The sequence below is a fragment of the Hylobates moloch genome, unplaced genomic scaffold (assembly GCF_009828535.3).
Source record: "Hylobates moloch isolate HMO894 unplaced genomic scaffold, HMol_V3 SCAFFOLD_1, whole genome shotgun sequence".
In the NCBI taxonomy this organism is placed as follows: Eukaryota; Metazoa; Chordata; class Mammalia; order Primates; family Hylobatidae; genus Hylobates; species Hylobates moloch.
In genome coordinates, this window is record NW_026652276.1 from 140,471,498 (window position 1) to 140,488,834 (window position 17,337).

Genomic DNA, 17,337 nt, shown 5'->3' on the forward strand with positions numbered 1-17,337 from the left:
CTATATACCCAATCTGCAGCTTCCTAGCTTTGTGACTTTCAGCAAATTATTTAAACTCTTAAGCTTTAACTTCTCATTGTGTAAAATGGGGGCAAAAACATCTATCTTCTAGGATTGCTATGATGAACACGGGATAATATAAACAAAACTTCTAGAACAGCACCTGACAAACAGTAGGAGCCCAAGGAATGATGGTGAATTTTATTATTACTAGTTTGTAATCTCAATTCTAATAATGTGATGTTATATTTCCCCACTATGTCTAAATGTGTATAAAACAGGCTTTTCATTTATCTCTCTCTTGGAAATTGGAAAGAAACTAGGAGTCATATTAACACAACTCAACTGAACGTAATCCTATAGGATAAATTAATATCCTTTCCTAACACATTCTTCTGGCACATAAACTCTCTGTGCACTTAAAAACAGCCCTCTGTATCCGGTCAGAGACACCATATTGTGCAGAAGTACCATGGAAGCGGTTTGAAGAATGCCAAGTAAGACTGGCATACACATGACTTCTCTGTAGAAGGTTTTTTAAAAAAGTGCAGTCATTTAGTAAGAGCTATTTGCTGTTTTAAAATCTATTAAATACAGGGATTGAAGCAGTAGAAGGGTTATAAATAAACAATAAATCATGCAATTATTACTGTTTGAATTTTGGCAATATAATAAAAAGAGCAGGGGTATAATCAGGAAATAATAGAAAAGATCTGCAAGGCACCCCTGCAATTAGTGATAAACAGAGCTTGGCTCAGAGTCGGAGCTCCAATGTGGCTCTCATTAAAGAGCTTTGAGACCTGTTCTTGGGGCAGACCTCCGCGAGCTTAGGGAGAAGTGAGGTAACCAAAATGTCAGTGCACACCCTCTTCCAACTTCAGATAATCTTTTCCTACAGTATTATAACCACCTGGGCTGAAATGACTACCTTATGCCAAGTGAAGACCAATCCACGGCCTTCCGAAACTCTAATTGAGATGTTTCCTGTTCTCAGCTTTTTTACTCTTTCCTTTGTAATACCATAAACACACACACACACCTATACACATGTGCACAGGCAGTTGCATGCACACACACACACACATGCACTGTGCAATGGGTGCCTTGGCTCATTTTTGCTTCCCCCTTTTCTTTTGCCTTCTTTTATTAATGGTACCTCTTAAGGAGATAAATGCCCCCACACAAGTGATACCACTTAAACAGATAAATAGTCTACACTGGAGAGACCCAGAGCACAGGAGAAAAAACCCCTGTCTTCTTAGACTGGAAACAGACACACTATATTAATGCAAAAAATCAGCATATGGTTCTAATAGGCTTTCTTAAAATGATTTATCAGCTGTGATTAAGCCCTCAACCAGCCTGTCTATCTTCATAAATAAAGCAAAAGTGCACCTTGCTCTAAAATGTATCTGCAGTATCTTATTACCCAACCCTGTACACTGCACTCCATTTACAACACAGCTCTGGGGAGCCAAGAATTTGTGTGCAATCACAAAGTGTGTGCTCTGAAGAGACTGCCAAGATTTAGAACTCTTATCTCAGAGATAGTCTTTCTAAAAATCCATTACAATGAAGGCTTATCCCCTCTCTCTGTGCCACAGAGCTCGGCATTGCTGAAATATGAACAGGTAATTAAAAGGGTATGCCTGAATTTACAGTCAGTCCAGTGACACAGAATCACCAAACAGCTGTTGGGAAGGGGATTTGGCCCTAGGAGCAAGTTACCTCTGCCAGGGAGTTGCAGGAAGTGGGGATCACTTCAAAAATCAGACTTGGTCCCTTCTTTTCTATGAATAGGAAAGGAGAATGCAAATATGAGTAATCCTTGTTTGGACCTCATGCCCTGACTGGTTAATACGTCAAATGGTCTCGGTGACAAATGTGAAAGGGAAGAGGCCTCCCCAAAGCCTGAGGCAGGAGGATGAGGAGGCAACTACGAAGGAGGAAGTTGGCATAAGTGTGTGAGCATAGCAAGTTATAAACTGATGTTTAAAAACTGACCTGAGTCAGCTAGTTCATACTGAAGGAACACGGCTCTGTTGAAGTAGTACCTACCTAACCTTTGATGAAAAGCCAGTAATCCAGGTGGATGAGCTGAACCCATACCACAATGCAACTAAACAAAGTATTTTACTGGATCAGTTCCTTTCAAGCCATTCCTAGCACACACCAAAGCACCATTCCTATTCTCCCTTCTAACACCAACTCATATGCAAAAATCAGAGACACACATGTCCTTCTTTAGGAGTTCTTGTCCATTTTCAATTTGGTTTAATGCACATTATGTGAGCTCTCGATGCTTTTTTATAACAACAAACCACTGTTACATGATTTAGTTATGTTTGTTTGGCATCCTGAGATTTTGTCAAAAAGCAGTCAAAGTTAAGAAGAGCAAAATGTAAAATAGAAGAGAAAATAATGCTGGGAATATGCCATCAGTGTTATTAACAGATGTTTTTCCTGCGAAATACACCAGTACATTGTATAAGTGCAGCACTGAGCAGTTGTGGTCTATGACTGTTGCATTCAATTAGAAGGACTACTTTAATGAGGTCAAAGCAGTGCCTCTCTCCCACCATCACAGACTGCACCCCTGGCCCTGGCCAGCTGTCTTACAATATGTGCCTCTGGTTGCAAGGAAGTCTGTGGGAGGGCATGTGTGTTTGGATCTGTGCAAATCCATTACCACCGAGGGTAAATCAACTCTAAGTTCACCCCCAGCTTATGGGTAAATCAGTGATGCCACCTTCAAAATCGAAGGGCAGCAGGTAGTTATGCTTTGATAGCAATTATCTGTTAAAGCTGGTGTTGAATTGAACATTATAAGCAATTTAGGTATAATCAGAATGTCTGCCAGAACTTCCTAGAAATTGGCATGAAATTGTTCCCAAAGTCTGAATTCCCAGCTTTGCCTAAAACATATACACATGTATGTGTGCATTGTTGTGATACAAATAAAAAAACCTAGCAGCGATCTGGATCAAGGAATTATTCCCTTACTGCTGACATGCAGGAAAAAGACGCCTCTTCCAGGCAGCAATGTCACAACGGTGTTATTGTCTCTGTGAATGTGGAGTTTGGATTCCTGTTTCCTGCTCACTTTTTGGACACTTCTTGTAGTCAACATCAGAAAGAATGTTCAAAGTGAGATGCTCTAGTGATGTATGAATCTAACAACCCCTACCTAGGAACCAGTTTTAATGTCAATTCTTCAGATCTTGATGTATTCTAACTTCCTATGTTTAGAACTTCAAAGTTGTCAAAATGCCCATTTTACCAGTGAGAAAATAAAGTCATGTGTGACTTTTAGAGAGCGATGGAACGGAGCTGACTTCTTGCCCTCGTCCTGAGTTCAGACCACACTCTGCGTCACATCCTCACAATCCACGTGGGGGGAGTGTGGATCGCCCAGGAAGTGTTTGGAGGCCACTTTCAGGTGGCCTGGCAGCACGGGGAACAGCTCTTTGGCACGACACACTGAGGAAGGGGTTGCCAGAATTCTGGGCCATCTTGTTTCCCTCTAGCCATTTGAGGACCAACCGAGTGGGGCTACTAGGGTGGGACTCGCATGCCCACCACATTATAGAGCACTGAGAAGCCCAGACTTCCTTATCCAAAGGCTTGTTGCTCTGGTTGGAGAGCAATGGACAGGAATGCCTGGGCCAACCATGCCAACAAATTCAGCAATAACCTTATGTTCATAAATCCTCTGGGAAAGTTCTTAAGCTCTGTGCATAACAAATCATGCCGGGAGAAGGAAGGCAGGCAGGGGATGACTGCTTTGAGAGAGGCTGTGATTTGAAATGCCCAGTGCTGCATCACCTGTAGTCAATCAGCCTGACATTTACACAAAACATGACTGCTTTTCTTCTTTGGGGAAGTGACTGCTTGCAGAGCCTGAATAAGCCCCCACCCAAACATAAAGCCCCAGAAAAAGGCTGTGCCCAGCACCAACTCAGGCAGGATTCGGTCAGCACTATGATTAACTTTCAAAGTTTTCTTAGAACAGATGGTGTATTCTGCACGTACCTCAGATCTCAAGGACTCCGCTGGCTGCAGCCACACTAAATCCAAAATGTGAAGTCCTCATTTCACAGAGAGAACTGGGAAGCAAGCTGCTCCCCCACCCTCAGCGCCAGACAATGAATGGAAAGCTTGCAGGTGGGACAGCCTCCTTCTAGCTTCAAAACGCTCGAATGTTGTCTTACAAAATGTCATCATACACACTGGTCTCGTCCTGCCAGCAGCAAGTGAGTTCTATTAGCAAATTTGTGCTTAGAGGAGATGCTGAAAGTAAAGTCCTTTCGGAATTCTACTTCACCCGAGAGCCAAACAAGAGGACTGGACTGGTCACACAGAACAGAGTCACAAATTCTAACAAACTGAACAACAGCTTTGAATATTCCAAAACGCAAAGCACAGAGGGAAACCTAACAACAGTCAAGCAGAGAAGCCTGTGACAGATACCCTACTGCACACAGGAGGAGCAAGTAAGGTGACACTGTGCATGGCCACCCAAAGAAAACAGCCTAGCCTCCTCACCAACCCAACGGGCTTGTAAGCCCCATCTGGCTCACCAGAACAGCTAGTTCCAAAAAGTACATGAACATAGGTACCAGTAATTCAGAGGGGAAAATCCACCATTTGATCAACTTTCCTAAGTCTTTGGGCTTTGGTGGTACTTGGGTGAAGAACAAGGGAAATGGCCCTGCATGGTTCTGATGCTAAAATCAGTCATTGTACCACAGGTTTGAGTTGACAGCCAACGTGCTGGAAATGCAGATGGGAGGAATGCTCGGAATCCCAGTTCCTGGCCTCAGACTTTTCAGTATGGAAATAACTTTAACAACACACAAATGCTGGAGCAGAGTTCTCAGAGTAAATCACTCCCATACCTGCTCCTAGCCGTACTTAATGTTCACCTGGATTTACGAGATGATGGAGGCAGAGACAGTTTCTTGCAACTATTATATTATTTTCCTTTCCTCTTTTTACAATGTCAGTTTTTTTCACATCTCTGTGAGGGGCCCAGGTAAGGGACTTAGTTACAGATGCTGAGTCTATCATTTGGTCCAATTTTCCAAATGTGAATGCTGTTTTCTGCCTAGAACGGAAGCTTCATCTTTAATCATTTAGTTTTAATCTGGCCCAGAAAACAAATCTGTTTTCCTGCATGCCTTTGGGAGTATTAATGCACGGCCTCGCTGAGGACAGCATGAGCTTCCTCTGCAGATGCAGATGAGCCCAGGTACACACCCCACTCTCTGTGCCTGTCTGGCACGTCAGAAATCCTGAATTACTCACAGCTCGAAATGGATTCATTCGGAGAAGAGTGTCCATTCGATGTTGTGATTCCATTTGGGTTAATACCTTGAAATCGCAGCCTGGCTTGCCTGCCTTGGGACGGGTAAGAAGTGATTTAAACAAGCTGAGTACCTGACCCAACCTGGAATTTAAAACAATCACCCTGATGAGAAAGTTCACTGCTGGGAAAAGCTACCTTTTTCCCAGACCTTAAGGCGGAGCTTCCTAATTGTTTTAGTGAGGATCATCCCAACCACCAGAATCCACTTGGGCTGATTTTCAGCTACAATAAGGCTGCCTGATGGGACGGCAGGGCGGGCCAAACAAGTGGCCCTTACAGGCTGCAGCTGAGCTGAGGGCGGTGCCTGCGGAGCTTCAGGGCTGCACTGTGGTTTTGGCTGTTTTGGGTTTCTTTCTTCTGTCATTTTTTTTTGTTGCCCCCACTTCAGTCCCAATGTTGTAGCACCAGCATCAACTGACCACATGTTGCTGTAGTAAAATACGGCATGAAGCTGTGTTTATAAAATTTCCAACATATCCCCTTTTTATACCCACAATGTCCCACACCGACCTCTCTAATTTTTAACAATGATAATATTTGGAGGAATTTTTTCTTTAACCACAAAGAAAAGGCAAACAGCTTCAAGAACAATTGTTTTCTTTACTTTTCTTTTTTTTAAAAAAAAACAAACAAACAAGGTGTCGCTCTGTCACTCAGTTGAGTACAGTGGTGCGATCACAGTTCTCTACAGCCTTGAACACCCGGGCTCAAGCAATCCTCCTGCCTCAGCCTCCCAAGCAGCTGGGACTGCAGGTGTGGGCCACCAACCCTGGATAATTTTTTTATTTTCATTTTTAATACAGAAGAGGTCTCATTATGTTGCCAAGGCTAGTCTTAAATTCCTGAGCTCAAGTGATCCTCTTGCCCCTTGGCCTCCCAAAGAGCTCGGATTTCAGGTGTAAGCCACTATACCTGGTCACTTTTTTTTTTTTTTTTTTTTACTTTAAACATTTCTGTTAGTTTTCATTTTTTAAAAAAATGCATTCAATTTTACAATAATACTTATTACAATAATACTTATTGCTAGGTATCTTTTTAAAGTTATGTTCAAGGTCAAATAACCTTCTTAGAATTTGCAGCAATAACCCAGTAGGAAGTAAGAATGGTCTAGGCTTGAGGTAATAGAAACAGAAAATAAAGGGAAGATCTGAGGACTGCGTCTAAAGAAATTTGATTGGACCTAGGGAGTGGAACAAAAGAGGGTAGGGAGGGAGCTGAGGCCCAGAGTAGGAGGGTCAAACATGCCTCTAACAGAACCAGGGGAGTTGGGCATGGTGGTGAGTTTGTATGGGAAAGCCCTGGGTATGGTTTCCGGCATTTTGAGTGAGGAATAGCACTGGTATGTTCAATGGGAACATCAGTAACAGCTAGAGGCTAGAGACCAATATTTATGCCAACACAAGGGCTAGATGTACGAATAAAGGAATTGTTTGGGTGGACTTGACTCTTAAGCTATGAGCATGTATGGGTTTTCTGAAGAGAAGGTGTAAACAAAAACCACCTGAGAATGAATACATCCAAAAGACAGGGAGGCAGAGCTGCACACCCAGAGAGGTCAGAGAAAGGCCAGGACGTTCCACATAAACCACTGGCTCCCTTTTTGTCTCTCTTGACAGTTTATTTCTCTGCATTTCCAATGGAGAAAAATATTACTGGTATAACCACTTATAATTATTCCCTGTTAACTGAAGAGGCCGAAATCAAATTACCATTAATAGCATGTTTAATGGACATTAATTCATGTCCACATATGGACATGAATATGCTTTATGAATATTTAAGTCCCTTGATTATTACCATCCCCAGTCACAACTGAACAGGAAATGCTGGTGCAAGAAAACACTATTTTACTCTGCAATATTTCCAACACAAACATTGTCCAAATTAATGTCCAGCTTCCTCTAGCAATCATCATGATAGAAATAAAATAGGGTCCAAGCATTCTCCAGTCCTTCCTACTCTGTAGCTTCAAGGGAGACATTAGTACCTCTGATAACACCCACCACAGGCATGACATGAATGCGCAACCTTTCTAATTCAGACTCCAGCCTCTGAAAACCTTGGGCCAGTTCTCAAGAAGACATCAGACAGAGACTTCTATCTTGCCAGAACAAATGTCCTGTCATAGCAAATATAAATAAAACCTGTGATAGGCCAGGCATGGTGGCTCACACCTGTAATCCCAGCACTTTGGGAGGCCGAGGTGGGCGGATCACGAGGTCCAGAGATCGAGACCATCCTGGCTAACATGGTGAAATCCTGTCTCTACCAAAAATACAAAAAATTAGCCGGGCGTGGTGGGGGGTGCCTGTAGTCCCAGCTACTCAGGAGGCTGAGGAAGGAGAATGGCGTGAACCCGCGAGGCGGAGCTTGCAGTAAGCCAAGATCGCGCCACTGCATTCCAGCCTGGGCCACAGAGAGAGACTCCGTCTCCAAAAAATAAAAAATAAATAAAACAAATAAATCCTGTGATAAATAATTTAAATAATTAATACTGAACTCAGAGAACAATGAAATCTGCCACAGGCTAGGAGACATTCATCTGAAATTACTGTCACAACCACCTCCCCCCTTCACTTTGCCTGATAACACTGGTTGAAGACAGAGCCACCAGCTGCCAAATAATCAAGCACTCAAAATCAAGTGCCCAGTCGCAAGAGATAAAATACTTATTTTCTTTACTGTGAAAATTAGCTTGTAAGGATTCATCAACTAAGATCCAAATAACCCGAATATGAAAACTCGCCAAGGGAGATGATGAACAAATATCTGTCACCAACTTAGCCAGTATTCCTCTAAGCTGTAAGCTTCCTGAGCTGCTCTCATCATCTACATCAAACACTTAATTTTAAGTGTTCGCTCTTTGCAAGACAATAGACTATGTATATTGCTGCTTTCAGGACACCCTGTCTTTTCACCAAAAAACCCAAAGACAAACCAAAAATGAACTCCTATGAGTTAAAAAGAACTCCACTCCATTTTAAAGTTGAAGCAGAACCTGAGATCACATTCATTCACATATGTGGAAGTAAATACCAACTCTTAATAATCCCTGCTAAGATTGTACTCATTATTCCTAAATCCTAGTGACCTAAAACACATGAAATAGCTTCCAGTTTATCCACTGGTTTAGTCATTCCCCTGAGTGGGATGCAAAGATCAAGCCAAATTCCCTTCCAGCGTCAAATTCCACCTAAGATGAGGGCATAATTTTAACCTGCAAGGAGAAAGTTGAACATGATTTACATTTGTAGTGCACTGAAATGGGAGGACAAAAAGAATCCTTATAGTATAAGCCTTAGGGTTTTCAGTCACTGGGGTGGTGGAAGAAAGAGATTGTCATCTCCAATATCATTGTCAATGGGTGTTTCCTTTCAGTCATGCTGACAAAAAAAGAAATGAAAAGATCAAAAGCAGCCTCATCTACTAGGATTAAGCAAACATGAGGACATTTTCAAAACCTGGATAAAACCAAGTTTAGGTTTCAGAATATTCTTTTTCTCCAGACTTCTGGGGGGAGGGAAGGATTGTTTTACACAAATATCAGAGAAGCAACATGTTAGCATAACCGGAAATGTGCAGCTGTTGCAAGCTTGCTCAACTTGGCATCTTTTATTTTCCATCCAGCACTACTCATACCTTCCCCACAGGGCAGCGATGCTGGCTAGTGGCTGATGGGCACAAGATAGTGTAAGAAGGCAAAGTGCCTCTCTCTCCGCACCTTCTTGCCCCAAGTAATGGGTGGCATCGGGTAACATGATTTCCAGGTACGGAATTTAATCAGATTAAACAGCCTGCTTTGCGGAGCTGAGGCTGACCCCACCATGCCCTGCAGTGACTCCTGTTGAGCTGGGATCCAAGATCTTAAGATTGTAGCTTGTCCCTTGTTCCATGTGTTAAACAGTCAATACTCTCTGGGGATGGACTTCACTTTTAATCATTTTGGTAGGAATTCTAGAGCATGGAAATGTCCTAATTTCCTATTGCTGCATCAGCATAATGAGTCCGATTTAGGTCCTATGGGAGAATAACAACACTTAGCACTTATACACCACACTTTTCATCTTCAGGGTCTTTAACCACGTTAGGCTGTAATGTTATGCTTCTCTTAGCAAGACAAAGGAGTTCATTTCTAGTCCCTTCAATTACCCTTCCTTCCTTACACACATATACATACACATACACACACACACACACACACAATTATATGATAAATCTATTTCCCATCTCCTAGATGTGTGTTATGCAATTTCTTTTTTTTAAGTCATTAAACATCAAAGGAAAATTCACACACCTCTTTTTTTCTTTTTCTGTTTTTGAAAATATTTTTGTTTTTCTTTCCTCTAACATGGAACACAAAATCAACATGCCGGTTGTCCATTCAACATGTCTGCCAGGGCTGGGCTTCTCTACTTGATTTCATTCTTCATAACTCATGGTCTCCTGCGTCGTCTCTGGCCACTGAGGGGAGTGCAATCCTCTGTGTCGGAGAATTCTGGAAGATTCTGCCCAGCTCATGCTCAGACCTCTCTACTTTATCTCTATTCACTTCTGGCTCAGGTGACTCCACCCAATCTCAAGTACATAAACAGTGTTTCTACATTAGTGACTCCCAAATCTGCATCTCCAAGCTGGTCTTCTCCCTTGAATTCCAGACCTATATATCCATCTGCTGGTCCAGCATCTCCACTTAGCAAATCTAAAAAGAAACCCCCAATTTTCCCCTTAAACCCACTCCTCCCACAGGCAATCCCATCCTTCCAGTTGCTCAGGCCAAATACCTGGGTTCATCCTTGGTTTTGCTGCTTCTATTACTTCCCAGTCTAACCCATCAGCAAATCCTGTTGGCTCTCTCTTCAAAATGTACCCAGAATCTATCCACTGCCTCCATCTCCACCTTGAGCCAACCTGCTATCAACTCTAATCTAAATTCTTTCAATACTGTCTCAACCGGTGTCTCTCTCAGCCACTGCCCTTTGATAGTTTGCTTTCAACTCAGCAGCCAAAGTGATCTTTCTAAGATGTAAGTCCAATCCTCTCACTTTTCTGCTCAAAACTGTTGTGGCCAGGCACAGTGGCTCACGCTGGTAATCTCAGCACTTTGCGAGGCTGAGGCGGGCAGATCACTTGAGTCCAGGAGTTTGAGACCAGCCTGGGCAACATGGTGAAACCCCATCATTACAAAAAATATAAAAAATGAGCCAGGCATGGTGGTGGGTAACTGTAGTCCCAGCTACTTGGGAGGCTGAGGTGGGAGGATAACCTGAGCCCAGGAGGTCGAGGCTGCAGTGAGCTGAGATTGCACCACCGCACTCCAGCCTGGGCAACAGAGTAAGAACCTGTCTCAAAAAAAAAAAAAAATTTGTCCTATAGTTTCCCGTCTCACTCAGTTAAAACCAAAGCCCCTTTACAAGGTCCCTCAGGATCTGCCCTCCCAGACCCAGCTCTCTAGCCTTATTACACCCTCCTTGGCTCTCTTTGTAATTCCTCCAACGCACAGAGCACCCTCCAGCCTCAGGCCTTTGCACTTATGTGCTTTCATCTTGGAACATTCTTCTCCCCAGTATGTACCTGGTTCAGGCCTCCTCCCACTTTCGGTCTCTGCTTACACTTCTACTAACCAGTGATGCCTGCCTGACCACCCCCAGCATGCCCCGTGCCCCTTCCCTGCTACACCTTTCTCCATCACACTTATCACCATCTGACATGTTATAGATTTTTTTTTCACATGTTTATTGTTTCTCTTGCCCCCTAGAGGTAAACTACATGAAGGCAGATATTTTTGTCTGTTTTTTGTCATCTTTATTCAGTGTTGTATTCAACAATGCCTTGGACAGTGCCTACCATGTAGTGGGCACTTGAAAATGTTTCTTGAATGAAAACTGATGAACAAAAGTTTCTTATATGTTTCAGGATATGAACTAGTCTGAGTTCTAAGCCATTGGCAAGTTGAGATTTATGATACCTGATAGTGAATTACAACATGCTTTTCTAAGGGGAAACAATTCTCTTATTAAAGATTTATGAGGTTATAAGCTTCTATTAATATGGCAATTGAGGCTACTGTGGAACGTGTTGTCTGCTATATACAGTATTAATACAGATAACGAGGGCTTTCTCCAGTGGACATAACCTGCTTAGAGCCTGCACTGATTCTATATACACATTGGGATGCTTCTGGAAAAGGATGCTGGGATTAGAGTCTGTACAACAGACTTTTCCCCAGTGGACAGCCACGTGGGTCAAGTAAGGATCAATTCTCTGTTTGCTCTTTGACAGAATTTTCTAGACCAACGGCAGCTAGAAGTTTTAAAGGTGGTGTGCAGAACCAGTCCAGTCTTTCCAATATTTTTTGTGTAAGACACATAGAAAGTTCAAGCAAGAACTTTCTTTAGTCAAATTCTCCAGAAAAATTAATCCATCTTCCACTTTACTAAAACCTAATGAGGGAACCAATGCAAGTCTAAAGACTCAAAGGAAAAGAAATCGGAAGAGAACTAGAGATGTAGAATCCAAAAGAAATAATGGTCTGAATGTAGACCAAAAGGAAAAAGAAAAGAATACTAAAAAATGATAAGATAGGCACTGAATAAGAACCTGTGTTTCTGCTTTTTAAGCAGGGAAAGGAGAGCTGGGGTGGCAGGAGGCCAAGGATGTTGACAGCTGGAAAAACCTGGTCAAAGGGATAGGTAAAAGAATATTGTCAGGTGGGGGAGCATTGCTCCTACTCCTCATTTCCCTGCCCTGTGACTTCCAAAGAAATGCCAGAGCAAAAGCCACCAACGCAGCCCTCTTTGCTGCCAGAGAAGTCATTGTGGTTTAGCCCTCAAGAGAATACCCTCTCGTGTAACCATGGCCACCTGAAGCTGGATTTGGCCCCTCTGGTTTGAATGAGGCAAAGGAAGAAAAAGCCTCAACAGCCTGAATATTGTCCAGCTTCCCATGCGTGCAAGTGAGGCTGAGGCATGAGACAGTGGTGTCCTGAGACGCTGGCCCTAGACCATGGGGAGGCTGGCCGTTCCCCACCCACACACCTATCATGAAAGCATCACACGGCTATGAGCAACACTTAAAAGAGAGAAAATAACATGTTTCTACAGCTGCAATAGTTCCTTTTCTTACTTTAGTTGCTTAATTATTTTAATTTTTAAAATTTAATTATCTATACTCTTTTTCAACCTACAAGAAATTTAAAGCAACTCACGAAACATGTATAGCATGACAGTGTTTTTTAAATTAAAAATCAGAACCAGAGAAAATATAAACTAGAACTGAAAGTCTGGTCTAGGGAGGAAGTAAAATATGCTCGTCACAATGTTCGAAAAGATTTTCAAAGTTTAGCAGTAACTTGGCTTTGTGTTAACCTAGCAGTCAAAGCGAAAAGAGAAACAGAACCAGTTACATGATTCTCATGTCCATGAGGAGAAAAATATTTCAGTTCCTCAGGGGAAGCAAACCATTTCCTGGAATTCAGATCTGCAAGAATTTCCCCACACGGGGCTTCATATAAGAAATCATGAATAATGCAATGGAGAATATCTAAAACCACACCCCGACCATGGGCTTTACAAAACTGTTCTTGGAAAAATGTCTTTAGTAAAATCAAGGGCTCACACTTGAGGTAAAACCATTCTATCAGAAATGAAGACAATGTGGATGAAATACACATCTTTCTTATGGTTCAGTTTAAGAAGCCAGCTTTGACTATCTTGAGGAATGAATGAACTTAATTCCTCAGTCTTCTACATACACATGTCTATCAAAAAAAATAAATTTGTTACTCAACCAAAGGAAGTTGACTAGATGATGAGAATTTCTTCCTCTTTCGCATGCTATTTTCATGGTTTAAATATATATATATATACATTTCTATTGCAACAAAATACAGAATGCATGTCTTTTATTTTTATTAAGTTAATTTTTTAAAGTGCTCAGAACTTTATTATTTGGCTGGCAAATAATAGTTGCTATGCAAGTGCTTGTTTAAAAAAGAAAAAAGGCACTTCATATCCTTTGAGAAGGGAGTGGAGGAGAGAGTCAAGCATACATGATAAATTAATTATAAATAAATAAAATGAGTTGACTGAGATTTTATACCCCTCTTGTAACCATCAATTATTTTCATGGTTTTTCCTGAAGCTGTACAGGCTAAATACAAGCCCTTGACTATTATGACATGAGAATGTGACAGGAAAAATCTGGTGGTGGGGAGATTATTATAATTTCACATAGACAAGGACTAAAAGGCTTTGAAACACTTAGAGAAATATCAGAACCCTTTAAAATTTCTTTTCCGGGTGGAACAGCTGGACTTCAGAATTCATTACTACCTAACTGGTCTTTCCTTTCAATCACCTTTCACATTTTGAATTTCTGTTCACAGACTGTATCTAATTTGTTTCTTAATACAGTGTGGGCATTCAATAATGCTGTATAATAACAACGAACAAAATACCAAAAAGCATCCTCATCACATTGACTTGTGACCACCGTCTCCTTTCATTATTCTTGTAAAGTGATTTTAAATTTCAGGACATTCCCATAAACACCAAATATATTCTTAAGGGTTTCATAAAGTGATTTTCCTACATTTTTAAGAACAAATGATTCACAGTTGTACTTAACCTATTTGTCTCAGCAACAACAGATGTTCAATACTAGGACAAGGTAATACGACCAGGAAATAATTATGAATTTGGTGCAGAATGACTGGAAAGATGATCGAAAACAGACAGTTACAACATGGGCCAAAGTCTGATGAAATCCCCTCTTCTACCATGAAGATTACTCGCCTGTTCTCTCACCCATCGGCTCTATTCTTCTGCATTCACTGCTCATGTAAAGTCTGCTATTAAATACTTAGCAAAGTAAAACAACTGATTGAGAATTGAAAAAATCTGTAAGTTTGACTTTGGTTCAAGATTCTAAATTTTTGATTTATCTAGCTTTGAATTCTGCCATAATCAAGGAATAATCATTTAAAAAAATTAGACAAATACTCACAAATGGCTAAAATACTTCAAGGCCACATCAACACAATCTGCAGTGCAGTGCCACCTAGTTTCCTCATGGAAGTTTCTAGCAGGACACCTCTCAAGGCGGCCATCCAAGCAAACCTACCCGCTTGCTGCTCTCCTCCTCCTGTGCCTTCCTGAACTCGTGCTCCAGGGAGCAGTCCAGCTCACTGAAGAGGCCCACCTCCTCACAGTTCTTCAGGAATCTCGTTGGGGTCGGAGTTTGATCTGAAAACAGAGTCGGAGAGCTCATAAGTGGGTCTTTTTTCTCAAAAGCCAGTAGCGAACATGAGCTAGATTCACTAATCCCCTCCCCTTGCCTTAATTCAAATGTTCACTAGCTATCCACAGTTTCTTGGCCCTTTAAATAACATAACAATATGCAAGAAAATAAAACCGTGAATTCCGAAGCAGGAATACAGTAGACAGAAAGCTGTAGTCTGCAAGGGCTTCTGCTGAACTCCCTCCAGACAACTACAGGAGATCTCACTCTCCACTTGTCTGAAGTCTGTACCATTTGAATACACATTGAAATATGTGGAATGACCCTTTTTCTTTCTATATTTATTTTAAACTTGAAAAAGAAAATGATATTGCTAAAATAAGGCCAAAAAAAATCTGACCCAATGTTAAGCCTGACTTCAGGGGGCTGGAAAGAAAAAGGATTTTGCAAATTCTTATAGTAAACAAAAAAAACCAAATAAGCATGTTAATTCCTTTTTCTTAACGGAGAAAGAAAACTTAACAATTCTATCTCTCTTTCTGAAAATCATAGAAGGATGATAAAAGGTTCCAAGTCAAACACATTCAGCTTTCATCCTTTAAAAATGTCATTATTAATTTTATTTTCCTTTGCTATAGCCAAAAAAAGAATGTTCTGCAAATGCTCTTTAAAAGGAAAAGAATTTCTTTCATATTTTTGACTTTCTACAGAGCTTTCTACTTATAAAACTGAAGGAGCTGAAGCCACTATTTGTAGCTTAATATATATGCAGCATTTGCAGTTTATAAAGTATTTTCATACAATTCTTGAGAGTCTAGATCTCACGAGATTCTATTAAATAGAAGGTAAGTAGAGTAGAACTGCACTTCCATCGTCATTGAGTGCAATCATCTTCCTTGGTGAAGGTGTACTTGAGTTGAGACAAATAAAATTGTGTAAATGGTCTTTTCTCAGAAACAGGAGATATTAGAACCAGAAAGGACCATGGAAGAAAGCCTAGCCATGCTAAATTTTTGCAGATCAGAAAAACAGAGGCCCAGAGTAATTAACACACTTGCTCAAGGTCTCCCAGGTAAGTGGTAGAGACACCAGGATTATAACCAAGGCCTCGGCCAGGCACGGTGGCTCACGCTTGTAATCCCAGCACTTTGGGAGGCCAAGGCGGGCGGATCACAAGATCAGGAGATCGAGACCACGGTGAAACCCCGTCTCTACTAAAAACACAAAAAAATTAGCTGGGCGTGGTGGCGGGCGCCTGTAGTCCCAGCTACTTGGAGAGGCTGAGGCAGGAGAATGGCGTGAACCCGGGAGGCGGAGCTTGCAGTGAGCCGAGATCGCGCCACTGCACTCTAGCCTGGGCGACAGAGCGAGACTCCGTCTCAAAAAAAAATAAAAAATAAAAAAAAATAACCAAGGCCTCAATGCTATTTCCACTGTGTACATGTATTATTCCCACCTAACCCTGTAGTAGACTGTATTAGATTAATTATGGCATTTTCCCAGCTTGATCTAGACTGTCTCAAAATCTCTGCATAGTTCTCTAAGCCATTAACCAGTCAACTGAAGAGGTGCCCTCAAGTTGAAACAAATTTGCCATTCCTGCATTCTCTTTATAAATTCCCATATTATAAGAAACTAGAATTATATTTACTTTTCTAAATCATACAGAGAATAGTTAAGCCCAGTAAATCAGTAAATTGTCTGACTCAAAGAATATCTTAATATCCATGAAGCACAAAATGGTATAATATCCCCCATCGAATCAGCCCTTTAGAGGCAATGTCTCTTGATTCCCTCTGGGCAAGAAACTTTCAGCCCCCAAATGGCTGACTGGGATTCCATGCAGCCAAATCCCCATCTGCATTTATTCCCATTCTTGACCTGATCTCCAAGATACTGAGTTCCTTGCATTTCACAGAGAGCATACCACAGCTGTTCATAAATTTGGCATTACAGATAAGGGATGTGTGAAAGAGTGGGTTTTGTTGAAAATTGTTTTATTAGCAACTAATTTATTTATTAAGAGGCATACATATACACCTAGGTCCCTAATATATACATATAACTATTGTGTGTTTATAGAAGACAAAATTAATATTTATGCAGGATTTTGCAATTAACATTTTCACTCACATTGTCTAGAATCTAGATCTCGCATGACTCTATGAGGTAGCAAGAGTTGATACTATTTTATAAATGAAGAAACAAGCTTCCTTGCACAGGATTACACAATTTGTAACCATCTTATCACTACTAAGTCCTCTCTTACCTTCAGACACGATCCCTTTTTGATCTAAATTCGGTGCTTTGCCCTCCCTGATCCAAAGGGCTCTGTTGTGTATGTAGAAAACAATTGCAACAACCCAGAAATCTAGATTTGAGAATACTGTAATACGGGGGAATTTACCTACATTCTCTGGACTTCATATTCCTCATCTTTCAAAAAAATTTCTTAAGTTGTATGATCCTATAAATCCTAAAATCACCACCATACTCAGTTAGCTTTAAAAAGTCACTGTTCATAGCCCAAAGAAATATGTGACTACATAAAGGACAGTAAAATGGGAACATAAGTAACAGCTGGAAGTTTGATACTAATAGGTCAGAGGCAAGGGCTGGCTATAGAGATAAAGGAGTTTTCTGAATAGAAGGTGTATAGACAAGATCTGAGAGTGAAAATAAAAGGGTGTGTGTGCGTGTGTGCATGCATGTGTGCATACGTATGTGTGCGT

General features: G+C 41.2%; 1 protein-coding gene across 2 annotated transcripts in view; it reads right to left on the reverse strand.

Moving 5' to 3' along the window:
* Positions 1–17,337, reverse strand: part of CREB5 (cAMP responsive element binding protein 5) — a 426,750-nt gene that overhangs the window by 309,951 nt on the left and 99,462 nt on the right. For both annotated transcript variants that reach the window (XM_032758510.2, XM_058446185.1), the window contains exon 4: positions 14,489–14,610. In XM_032758510.2, coding sequence (XP_032614401.1) covers positions 14,489–14,610 — 122 coding nt within the window. The remainder of the gene's footprint in view (positions 1–14,488; positions 14,611–17,337) is intronic.